Source organism: Chaetodon auriga, chromosome 12, assembly GCF_051107435.1.
Source record: "Chaetodon auriga isolate fChaAug3 chromosome 12, fChaAug3.hap1, whole genome shotgun sequence".
Lineage (NCBI taxonomy): Eukaryota > Metazoa > Chordata > Actinopteri > Chaetodontiformes > Chaetodontidae > Chaetodon > Chaetodon auriga.
In genome coordinates this window covers 10,139,619-10,152,279 of record NC_135085.1, presented here as the reverse complement: position 1 = coordinate 10,152,279, position 12,661 = coordinate 10,139,619, and the positions used below count along the sequence as shown (strand labels likewise).

The 12,661-nt window shown below is 39.8% G+C and overlaps 1 protein-coding gene across 1 annotated transcript; it reads left to right on the top strand.

The window, feature by feature from the left end:
• Positions 1–261: 261 nt before the first annotated feature.
• On the top strand, positions 262–12,563 carry znf644a (zinc finger protein 644a). The gene is made up of 6 exons (XM_076745196.1): positions 262–580; positions 3,087–5,601; positions 5,987–6,577; positions 7,195–7,320; positions 10,599–10,701; positions 11,536–12,563. The coding sequence occupies exons 2-6, from the start codon at positions 3,090–3,092 to the stop codon at positions 11,720–11,722; spliced, it is 3,519 nt and encodes a 1,172-aa protein (XP_076601311.1). The 5' UTR covers positions 262–580; positions 3,087–3,089; the 3' UTR covers positions 11,723–12,563.
• Positions 12,564–12,661: the final 98 nt, after the last annotated feature.

Here is a 12,661-nt window from a genome sequence, read left to right as displayed (position 1 = left end):
GGGAGATGGTGGCAACATCTCTCCTCTGTTGACATCCAATTCCTGTCTGTGCTTCAGTGACAAGTTTAAATAGCTGCACCAAATGTGCTCTTTTATAAACCAAACAAAATAATAACTGAAGTTTCAGTGTATGTTATTAATTAATACCGTGATTAACCGCCATCAACCTCTAAAAAAAAATTGGAGGAAAAAAAAAAATCTGCTCCCCAAAGGAGATGGTCATTAACTCAGGTTTTTTATGCCTCCTATCTGGACTGAACCATTTTACATTTTTCGGGGGAACATGGCGCCGACTCGTAGCCGTACGAGACGAAATTAAATGAGACAATAACTTGAGTAAGTGTTCAGCTGTGGTTGTTTTATAATATAGTTTATCAATTAAACGTAATTATCGGGGTGTTTCTTTGTCCAGTTACTGTATAACGAAATGTATGTACGGTTACCCGTACAAAAGAAATGATCTGTCCCACACCAGACCACCACGGAAAATGGCGACTGTGAAATAGATGGAAGACGAAAGTAAGAAATTATTCAATGCTGCGAATAAATCGTGCCCTGTCTGCGTCCGCACCGCTTGGAGGTAACGTTTGTTTGCTTTTCGTCATTTTACTGATATCTGTATAGTTAGTAGCGAGGAATGATTGTCATTAGGTGTAGTTAAGCCTGAGGAATAGGTTTTGCTATGGAACAGCCTTAATGGAATGGTCTGCAGCTCCTGCAAGCAGCATCCAACAACACAGCGTGATCTAAACGCCAAAGAAATTCAACGATACCCTTACGGAACAAAGTATAAATAATCCAGTTTGCTGTGAATGTCGGTAGCTTAGGAAACCTATCCCAACTATTGTGGGATGGCATATAACTGAACTACTGTGCTGAAAGTTTTAGCTCTATACAAAATCCACAACCGCTCATCAAAAGCCATTTACGAGCTCCGTCCTTTCGCCGTTTTGGTGTTGCCATGTAGATGTTACCAACACCTTTCTCTCCCACAAGAGTATTCACTTGGTATGACACTTTTATTGCCCTTCAAATCCAAGACCTCTCACTCCAGCGACCTTGTAGCATTATAAATGGCCTTAATTAATCATCAAAGCAACGTGTCAAGTAGCTATATGTTACATTTAGCTGTATTTACTTTGTAGTCAATGAATGCTGATTGAGTCAAGAGGCTAATTCTGGTGTCATTGTATTGAGCTACTAAATTGTTAACTTTTCACGTCAGACCAACACATTCTAACAAGCAAAAAATACCTATTGCAAACTCAATCTCGCATAACAGTGGTTACATTCAATTTTGGACTTGTAAAAGCCTGCACGGGCTCATGTCACTGTTATGGTCTTTGACTTTTGCTAACGCATGCAAGTAATTGTAATCTTAAAGGTTGTATGTGTAACTTTCAGAAAATCGTTATAATGACACCGGTGGGCGTTTAGTGAACTGCAGTCAGCATTGTTGCTCGCACTCGATAGGCATGAGTGAGCATCATCCTGTGGGCATTAGCCAAAACAGTCGCTGAACGCACACAAGATTGAACGCTGAGTGTCGGAAAATAGATTGGCCATATTTAGAATAATGTATATAGAATAATGTAATTTTCCTGTAGTTTATTTTGAGCAATGACTCTATACTAACTAGCTTTCCGTTTGCGCATCACTACATCAGCCAACGCCAGACCCAGCACAGCCAAGCCACAACCAACTGGCCAACCCCAGCTTTGCTTAGGTTACAGTTAGCTAGTTGGTCACTCTGCCTTGCATTACTCTTGGCTACTAGAAAGCAGTTGTTAGTTATATGCTTTTGCTTTGTACTGTTACATAATTTATTGTTGGCTAAAATCAACAACGTTTGACATAATGCACAAGTTAGTATCGTGGATCATGTTACCGTGTGAAGTAATTTGGCAATCTAAAGGTAGCTAGCTAGCTGTAATTTAGCTATACTGCATGGACATGGCATTGCTGACCTTGTAAGTTTAGCTGGTAAGTAATTTGCAAACGGCAAATTAGCCAATTTCAGAGCATACCAGTCCCAGGGGTCTGGATGACTTGACTGATATCCAGTCAAGACAGTATTTTGCTACTAGCTAGCTAGCAATTCACCCTTGTTAGCGTGCTAGCATGCAAACGTAAGATAACATTAGCCAGCTAGAACCACAATGTCAGATATATTTCACATGCTTTGAGCTGGCTAACATAAGCTAACATGAGGTGGTGTGGTAGGTAGCAGTCATTTGTTGATGTTAGCAGACTCCATTTCTAAGTTAAGCTTCTTAGCTAGTGTTGCACACTGTTGCTGTTGTAGAGGAGCAGAAAAAAGGTACCCATGAGTATGCAAAATTTCACATCCTTTAGATTTAGAGAGAAAAAAAAAATAAACATAGACATAAGGTACACAAATAGAAATTAGTCCACTGGTTGTTAGAGGCAACCCAGAAACTCAGGGAAGGTCGTATTTTTTAAGTTACGTAGCAGTCTATGCATATATTGGCAATACAAAGCGATTAATAAATGTAAATTGCTTCACATTCTTATATATTGCATGTTTAACCAGATGGTTAAACCATCTTAACCACCACCGGTTTACTTAGTGCTGCAACTAATGATTACTTTCAGTATTCATTTAATCTGCAAATTATTTTGTCAATTCTTCAATTAAACAGTGAAAAATACCCCTCACACTTTCGTTCAACCCAAAGTGTCTTCAAACTTGACTTGATTTGTCCAACCGACAGTCAAAAGTCCAAACATTTTCAGTTTGCTATCATACAAGACAAAAGAAGCAAATCCTCACAATTTAGAAGGTGACATTCGGGAAAGTTCGGTACTTGCTACCAGCACTGGGGGTATGTGGAAACTGCAAGAACTGCATTTGTTCACCACTGACCAGGAAGATAAAGGTTGAATAGAAGGCCCAGCAATCTGCTTCTTTGCAGTGCCACTAGACAAATGTTGTTATTTATGATCTAGTGAAAACATTTCCAGTACAAACCATTGGAATGCAACAGTGTTAACTGTAGATTTTGTAGTTAATACACTTGTGTATGTGTGAGGAATATCTAAGAAGGCTTTACTTTTCTTTTCAGGTCATGGCAGCTGAAATGTCATGTCTGACAGGTGTTGATGAAGATGACAAAGATACAGATCCTGAGATCAATGCCCTCACGCTCCTGCAAGAGCCAGTGAGAATGGCGCAAGAATCTGCTTCTTGCACCGATTCTTTCGGCAAGCCTTCTCTGAAACAAAACAGTGTTCTAGATGTTCTGTCAAACACGGATATGTTATCTCCAGTTGGCCTCGGAAATGGACCTTCTTCGCATCAGGCTACACAAGCCCATGAACTCAACAACATCTCTACAGAGAAAGAGGAGGCAAAGAGCATCACCCCACTAAAGACTGTGCAGGAAATTGACACCGCAGGAATTTGGGGTTTTGATGTAGACTCACCTGAAAACTCACTGGATGATTTTAGTGGTGCTAGTGACCTTAACTGGGACCCTCACAAAGAGTTTATGCAGTTTCTGTGGGAGAACCATGGTGATTCCCCTGGTGAAGAGCCTAAAGAGGAAGTCCCTCCTACCAACAGCCAAAGGAGAAGGAAACGGAAAATGGACATGGTTGTCATGGTGGATCCCTCAGAAGACCTTTATCCTGATCTGAGCCACAAGTCATCTGAGGAATTGTCTGATGCAGAAGGTCAAGTTGACTCCATTCCTGTCAGAAAAGTCAGGAAGTCAAGGAAGTTCTCCAAGTCACAGTCGTCACCAACGGTGAAAGTTTCCAAGTATCCCAATGGAACTGTGAAGGCCATCAAGGAAATTCTTTACAATGCACCTGCAAGAAATTCCCATGAAAACAGTATAAGTCATGGGCTTTCACCGTTGAAGAGGAGGCTCACAATAAGTTCTCATTCAGAGGAGAAGCCATCATGTTACCCCTGCTCCAAATGTAAGCTCATTTTCCAGAAAGAGCATCATTTGCATCGTCATATGAAGTCTCATGTTGACTCTCCGAATATTTCGCCAAAGCCTTTTATATGCCGAGAATGTGGACAGTCCTTCAGACAAAGTGGTTCACTTATAGAGCACATGTCTAGCCACCAGGAAAAGAGAGAGAGACTCACTGAAGAGATTAAAGGCATGAATGATAAGAAGAAAGAGGATAAAAACGCAAAGCTTTTCTGCCCTCAGTGCCCATTTGGGACAAACTGCCCAAACACGTTTGTTCAACATGCGAAAACACATGAGAAGGACAAGAGAAAGTTTAGATGTGACAAATGTAGCTTCAGGACTTTGAGTGAGAATGACCTTAGGAGACATAATATTATGCAGCATACTGTTATTACAGTTGGAAAACAGATCCAGAATGATGACTCTGAAATCTTCTCCTGTAACATTTGTTCTTATAGAGCTTTTAGCAAAAGTGTTTTTAAGAATCACCTTCTGCGCCGCCATCAACAAACCTTTGAGGAATATGAAGATGCACAGGATAGTGAGCAAAATGCACAGCCATCTAAGGAGCAGCACATGCCTACTTGTAAAACTCCTGTAGACGATGCAGAGTTTACATCGAAAATCTTGATAAAAAATCAGATCTCCTCTAAAAGAGCTTGTTCACCTAGTGAGTCCAGTGACATTTCAGACTTGTTCAAAAATAGCAAGATCAAGAGAAGTCTCAAGTCACAGCTAACGGAATCAAAGCTAGACAAATCCATAAATGTTCTCCTGTACCGACAAAGACATGGAAAGAAAACTGCAGAACAGAAGAAAGAAAGCAATAATTGCAGCACTGTTCAGGATTCCAAAAGTGACAAAAATAGCTCTGATCAGTTTCCAGGAACATTGACTGTCAAGGTTGAAGGTTCAGCTTTATCCACAAACGGCAATAAGGCACCATCCAGTGCAGCCAGAAGAGATCTTAACAGCAGCAGTGTACCCAAGTTCAATGAGGATCAGTCAAAAGTCAAAAAGTCACCGTCTAAGAGGAAGATGTCCACCCCATATCGCAACACCTTAGACCAAGACTCATGCTTCATCTTACCAAAACCTTTACCAAGTCCCAAGAAAATAAACCAAGAAGAAGAAGAAGAAGAAGAAGTGTCAGACTGTGACGAAAAAGACATTTTTCAGTTTAATGATTCAGATGCCAACACTAACCATTTAGACAATGGTATCAAGAAAGAAAAACAAAACATCATTTATACATATAGCAGAAGAATGTCCATGAGGGGAGCTCTTCAGGCATCTAAAAGGCTGTTTGAGAAAATAAAGACTGAAGAGCAAGAAAAGAACGACCCTGAAATCAAAGAAGAATGCATAGAAACAGAAGTATTTCAAGAAAACTTTGACTCCCACCAAATACAATTGAGGGAATCCTTCACAGAGGATGTGTTGGAGTTGGAATCAGACCGCAAGAACTGCCCATACTGTCCCGCAGTCTTTGAGTCAGGTGTTGGATTGTCTAATCATGTCCGAGGGCATCTTCATAGGGTCGGACTTAGCTACAATGCACGCCATGTAGTGCCTCCTGAACAGGTGGCTTCTCAAGACAGGAGGCCGCGACTTCGACGGAAGATTTCAGCGTTCCGGAGATTGAAAAAAGGTACTGGCGCACTTATTGCAAGTTCCTCTATTAAAGGAAACTATCCTTTATTACAACTTGGCTTTTATTTTTGTGCCTGTGGCCATTAGTTGTTGTCGTTATTAATGAGCATTGAACTTACATTTAAGTTATTGCTGATTTCTCGTAGTGCAGTGTCGTTGCTATCTCAGCAATTATTTTGGTGCATTCAATGTTCTCATGTCCAATAGAATCAATGGTTCTGCAAATATAAAACCAGTTTTAACAAGTTTTAAACTAGGTTCAAACTGCAGTTTTCCTTATATATGTACTTTGATGCTACAAGTTTAAATGTATCATATTGTATTGTACAATGTTTATGTTTCTGATTTTGTTTTTGCTTTTCTGTTTTGTTTGTGTTTTTCAGCTCTACAGCTGGAGTCAGACTCTGAGACTGTGAAGAGCATTCACTCCTGTCCATTATGTGGGGACTCATTTGACAACAGGACTGGGCAGTCCAACCATATACGAGGCCACCTGAAAAAGCTTGGAAAAAGCTTTGCAACAAAGAACAAATCCCCATTATTTTTACTGCGGGAGTTGATGCGTGACAAGAAGGAGTTCCAGCGGGCACTTCAAATTCTGGGAAAAAGACGGAACCATTTCCAATACAGTGCTTCACCAAAGCTGTCCAGTGTTGATTATTTCACGCCAACAGCCATTGGAATCCAAAAACCTAATCCAGTTCCAAGCATTTGTACTGAAGACAGACCACTGATGCCCATGTTTTCTTTAGCGGGAATGGAATCTGAAAAGAGACTAGAGACTAAGATGGATGTTAAAAATTCACTGTCTGGCACGACTGCCTTGATAGGAATTCTGAAGAAGAGGAAGTGTCAGGAAGATGCCAGACTAAAGGGGTCCTCTCAGACGTCAAGAAACATGTTAGCAGTTTCTTCAAACAGTGACCACAGTTCAGGATCAAGACTTGCATCTTCACTGCCAAAGTCAATATCTGGTGAGTAACTTCACCAACCAGATAGGTTGGAGTAGAAGTGGAAGTCTTCTGTGTTTTGAGCAGCTTTGTATAGTGTGTGAGAATCTGGTAATTTCTCTTTTTTTGTGTGTATTTCACACACAAGTGACAAAATACATTTGGCACAACATTATTGGCAAGAAACCATCACAAATGTATGGACAAAGAATTTCAAATTCAAGAGCAAAGCACAACATATATTCTCAAACCACAATGAGCTATTACCATCAGCAGCAGCTGTTTTGACGCAGGTATCTGAGTACTGATCATCAGATTTTATGTTGTAAAAGTGAGGTGTCATCAGCATAAAAGTGTAGAACGACATGGCCAAATTACCTTCAGATTATCTGACCAAAACAGAACTGCATGTTTTAGATAATAAAGCAGGGGATTATCATCATTATTTTTGTATGATCTCATAAAGTTAATTCCATTCCAAAAGTGTCAAATAGCAGAAATTATGCATACAGACCTTGCAACATAGAACCAAGAACGAACATGTTCAAATCCAATCCTACAATTCCTCCATACCAGTAATAAATAAGTATCACCATATTCATGTTGACCCTGTTTGTCTTGTATTTTTTGTCTTTTCACAGAGAAAGGTGAATTCAACAGGAAGGTGTGCGTCCATTGCAATGCAACTTTTCACAGCGGAGTTAGCTTGTCCAATCACCTCCGGGCATATGCAAAACGAAAAAGGACTGCCTTGCTTGAGGGAACCAGTAAGTGCCATCAGCAACAGATTGCATCTGGTTGAGGTGTCTCAGGCCTGGTTTTCATTGTTGTTGCAGCAACTCATACTGGTTGATACCTCCTTGTATTAAAAATGATCCAAGGACTGAAACACTCTAGAAATATAGAGTTTTCAGTCCCTGGACTACAAGAAGAAGTCTCTCAAGACTGACCCAATATTCTCAGTGTGACACACATATGGACTTGCCTTTAGCCACAGAAGTAAACACTCTGACCCCATTTCCACCTGGTAATAAAATACGTTTTGTATCTGGTTACGTGATCCGGACAAGGAAAAATGCATGTTAATGCAGGTGTCGTGATCAGAGTGTGATCTGCATGACCGCATCTGGAGGTAGTCTGGCTTGCATTGTGTTCAGATTTTAGGTAGGTGTAAACGCAAAGTGTACAACGTGCTGCCATAGGCTGCACAGCATACAGATATTTGTTTTTAGCATAAAATATAGATTAACATTCAAATTTAGAGATCGGGCTGAAAGAGACAGACCCCTAATTACTGATTATGCCTTTCTGTGTGAAGTTTGCATGTTCTTCCTGTGCATGCGTGGGTTCTCTCCGGGCACTGCGGCTTCCTCCCACAGACCAAAAACATGCTCATTAGATTAATTGGTGACTCTAAAAAATTGTCCTTAGGTGTGAGCGTGAGCGTGAATGGTTGTCTGTCTCTATATGTTGCCCTGCAATCGACCGGCGACCGGTTCAGGGTGTACCCCGCCTCTCTCCCGTTGACAGCTGGGATATGCTCCAGCCCCCCCACAACCACGAAAGGGATAGTCAGTGTAGAAAATGGATGGATGGATGTCTATGTAGATGTGAAAGAGTAGATGCAAAAATATTTTGGCTGAACACACCTTCTCTCCCGCTGCTTCTTTGATTTCGACCTCTCTCTAGTTCCTCTCCCGATTCAGTGAATTAAGAGTTCATTTCAACAGATCCAGAATTAGTGATGATTGTTGTAACAGTGAAAAGACAAACCAAGATGGTTTCAGTGAGTTTTATTGTTCTTTTGTCGCATTTGAATGAAGTGTGTTATGATAAAATTTTGGTGAGAGTTATATAACTGCCTTTTCTGGTTAAACAAAACAGATCTTACTCTTTAACAAAAACATATCTCTGTAGGGATCCAGTCTACATGTTTTTTTAGAGGGAATATTTCAATGTCATTTTTGGCCAATTTTGACAGCCCTAGTGTGCTGTAACACACCGGGATAACTTAATGTGTAACATTTGCCAAATTTAAAAGTGGGGACAAATAATTCATAATTTATCATATGCCGCGATTCACAAAGTTTCTCACAAACAACTCACAAAACTCACAAGGATAGTAGGTGTAAACACAAAGGCAAGATCAGATTGTTTATTATCTGGATAACTTATTCAGGTACAGATTTTAACACCAGATGCCAACTTTTTTTTAAAGGTACCCCGTGAAATTTTTACTTGAACAGATTATATTCACAGTGTCTTACCAAAGCATATCACATGTATCCTTGAGGCCTAACATACATGTCGAATAGATTTTCTTCCTCACTAAATATTTGAAAAGCTGATATTTTTCAGTATTTCTAAACCTGAAATGTTAACGCCCATGTTGTCCAGCTAGCAGTCTTTTTTATACTGTATTTTTAACTGTCAGTCAATGAAAGAGCTTGAAACCGTCAGGTGGAATGTGCATCATATCACCTATATGCGCTCGATACAAACAAAATGGGGGCCCCACAAAATATTGCACATATACTCCATAATATTCCACAGCACTACTAGTGGTCAAACCCTCCACAGGGTACCTTTTAACTGAGTATATAGAGTTAAAAAAGATTCATGTTGGTGCTGTGAAATCTTGGCATAATACCATTGTTCCAGCAACAAACTCCAGCATATCCCAAATTCATTGAAAGCACAGTAACAACATGTATTTTTTAACGGAGACACAGCTCATGAGAGCAGTGGAATCAAAGCAATCCTGAAGTCTTGTAGTGGCAAAACATGGAAGTTTTTTTGTTTTGTTTTGTTTTTTTTATCTAATCAGGCATGCAGGAGGTAAATTCTTCGTAACTAACAAGGTTGGGTTAGTATCTGGTTTTGCAGGTCTGGTCCGTTGTACAAGCCTAAGCTAGGTTGATTTTATGCAAATCGACTGAACCAGCGTTTGTCATTATTAGACATTCTTGCAAATGAAAAATTAATCTATGTCAACAGCCTGTGCCGGCAGTGCTAGATCCAACTTGTATTAGTAGCAGTGTGACGACATGATTGACATACTATGTCTGTTATTTACCTAATTTATGTGCACTCGTTTCATTTCAGCGCAAAGTGAAAGACATAACTACGTTTTGCTGTCATTGACAGTCACACTAGCTTCTCTCAGGTGAAGTGAAAATAATGGTATTCGAGTAGACAACTTTTTCCGTTAATGTAAGGTCAGTAAAAGCTTCCGAACAAGAGAATTTTATCCATCTAAAACCAATGATTGACAGGCAAATTGTGGTGTCCTGGCGATGGTGCCTCTGCACTCTCATTCATGGGCTTCCACGGGAGCAGCTGAGCCACGTTTGACACCTAGTGGTAAAATATGGTATTATCGGCTCAGTGTGGTATTTGGCTTGATATCAAACCAGTTTGAAAATTTTTACATCTGCCTAACCCTAATACCTAATATTACCTGAGTAGCTTGGTCAGTGCTTCTTGTACTGCTCATAGCAGTTTTCACACTGATATCTCAAAAGCTCAGCACATAAAGACAAAACTGTTTGTGTGGCTACAAGAGGTTGTGATGTCCAAATCATAGCTACAGTTAGTATAACATTGGTTATTTGTGTCCTTCCCAAGGTAAGGATCTAGAAGGGCGGCAGCAAGTGAGATTTGGCAAAGATTTTAATTGTGGAGCATGGTGGGTGCATCTGAGGCAAGAACAACCTCTTCAAGACAGAAAGCCTTCAGGACCTACTTTTCTGGCAGGCACAGATCATCACACTTATATGTTGAGCCTTGTGCCTGCATTGGCCTGGATTGGCCAATGCAGATGAGAGACAGAGCCAGACCGTTTACCTCACTGGCACATGGCCAAAACACAAGTATGATTAAAACAAGGGCTAATGATGTCCAAACATCCAAAATGACTGATTCACTGAACATCACTTAACAATATCCAAACCTTCTGGTGGTTCTCCTAAACATTTGTTTTAAATGTTAAATTGTAATCTCAAAGGTAGTGTTGTAAGTTTAAAAAGTAAATTCTGTCTTTCAGCATTTGACTGTAAAGCAAGAAGGCAACGCTCAAGGCCTGGCTCAAAGAAGAAGACACTGCCCTTACCCCAAACTCCAGAGGAAATGTACAGACTCACCTGCAGGTAATGCAGTTACTGTACTCTTTTACTCTTTCTTCTTTCTGGATAATATTGCATCTGGTACAACAAACTTCAACAGTGATCATTGCCCAGTTGCCCTGGGCAACCAGATTTGGACCATTGTCAAATGTTTCGAGTGGTGTTTTTGCTTCTGTTGGCAACAACTTAAATTTTTTCATTGAACAAAAACTGTCTAGATGACTGAGAGATCTACTCCATCTATCTGTCTCACTAAATATCCATCTCTCTCTCTCTCTTAAAGAAGACTAAGAGTCTACAGCCTTGCTAATGGCTCTAGTACAGTCTTTAGTACAGTGCTGCTTCGAGCTAAGTGCATACGAACATGCTAACAATGACTTTGCTAACATGCTGATGTTTAGCTGGCACGATGTTCACCACTGAAGTTCAGTCTGTGGTCTAACATTTGCCTATTGGCACTAAAAGTACAGCTGAAGCTGAGATGAATGTACCCATAAAACCAAGTATGGGACAAATTAACATTTTGACTTTGACGAAATGTTTAAATTAGTAGAGTTCATCCTGAGGGAGACATGACTGTCTGTTCCAATGTTCATGCAATCCATCCAGGAGACATTTTACTCAAAAGCACAAATGTGCTTGTCTCATGTTGGGGCTCGGTGAAAAGTCGGGATGACCTGAGTCAGTAGGATTTATCCTCAGGGAACTATGAATGCTTTTACAAAATTTGATGGCATCTAAATATTTCAGTCAGGACCGTCCAAAAGTCTGACATTACCATCCCTGGACATCCTGCTAGCGTTGCTCAGAACCACTTTGTGTTGGTATGTCATCATCAATCTCTTCTTCTTCTCACAGGTTCTGTGACCTCGTCTTCCAGGGTCCCTTGTCAGTCCAGGAGGACTGGATTAAACATTTACAGAGACACATTATGAACACTAGTGTCCCTCACACTGGGCTAGGCATGGTAGAGGTCACCTCGCTGCCCTCGACCCTCAAGACTGACCAAGACAGCTCTCTGACAGCCACACATGCTGCCTCATGAAGACAATGGGGACCTTTTTAGATTTCACTAGACTTTATGTGTATGTACATTGGATGTTCTTTCACTTTTTATTTTTTTTAAGTCAATTAAATACTGGCCAAAAGTACAATATTGCTCAATGATGGAGATGTTGTACATGTTTGGACATGTGGACAGATGAAAAAGTTAATTATTTTGGATATTGTTACCTTTTCTGTTTTAACATAGTCCATTTTTTGGGGGGATTCAATTCCAAACAGACGGGCTGTTTTTCTTGTTTTATGCAGTAATGTAGTGTGGAATCCATTTCTAATGAAGACAACTTTTACCTCAGATTTCTCATGGTTTGAGTCTGTTTTTGTCAAAATTCGGGAGCACCTCTCTTCTGTATCAATATTCACATTTACAAGATACATAGAATCATCTCGGGGGTGTTTTTGTATCGCAATATGTTCGAATCCAAGCCCACAGTCTGAGATGAATATTTCAACTGAAAGTGAGAGCACCCAGAAGATCATGATAAACAGCTCCAAGAATCACAAGTGGAAAACTGAGCTACTATACAAGAACAAAAAGAACGATGTCCTGAACCTTGTTATGCATAGAAAGTGTTTTATAGTATTTCAGTAACTGCATTGTTTCTAATACAAATACAAAATTAAAACTGAAGGTGGTAAAGAAAAAAAAGACCTAACAGGCACAGCCAGTGCTGACAATGCATTTTCATACATGTCACCTATATTTAATGTTTAAATATACTGTTTTGAAATAATTTAATTTTAAATGTACTATATCACACAGATACAATGCTTAAAACATTTGTGTTGTTCTAAATAAAAAAAAAACAAAAATGAAGAAAGAAGTTGACTTTTTCAATCATTTTTTGCACACAAATTAATAAAAACTTTGCATCTGTAAATGTCAAAAAAAAAAAAAAAAAAAACAACTACAAACCTGGGA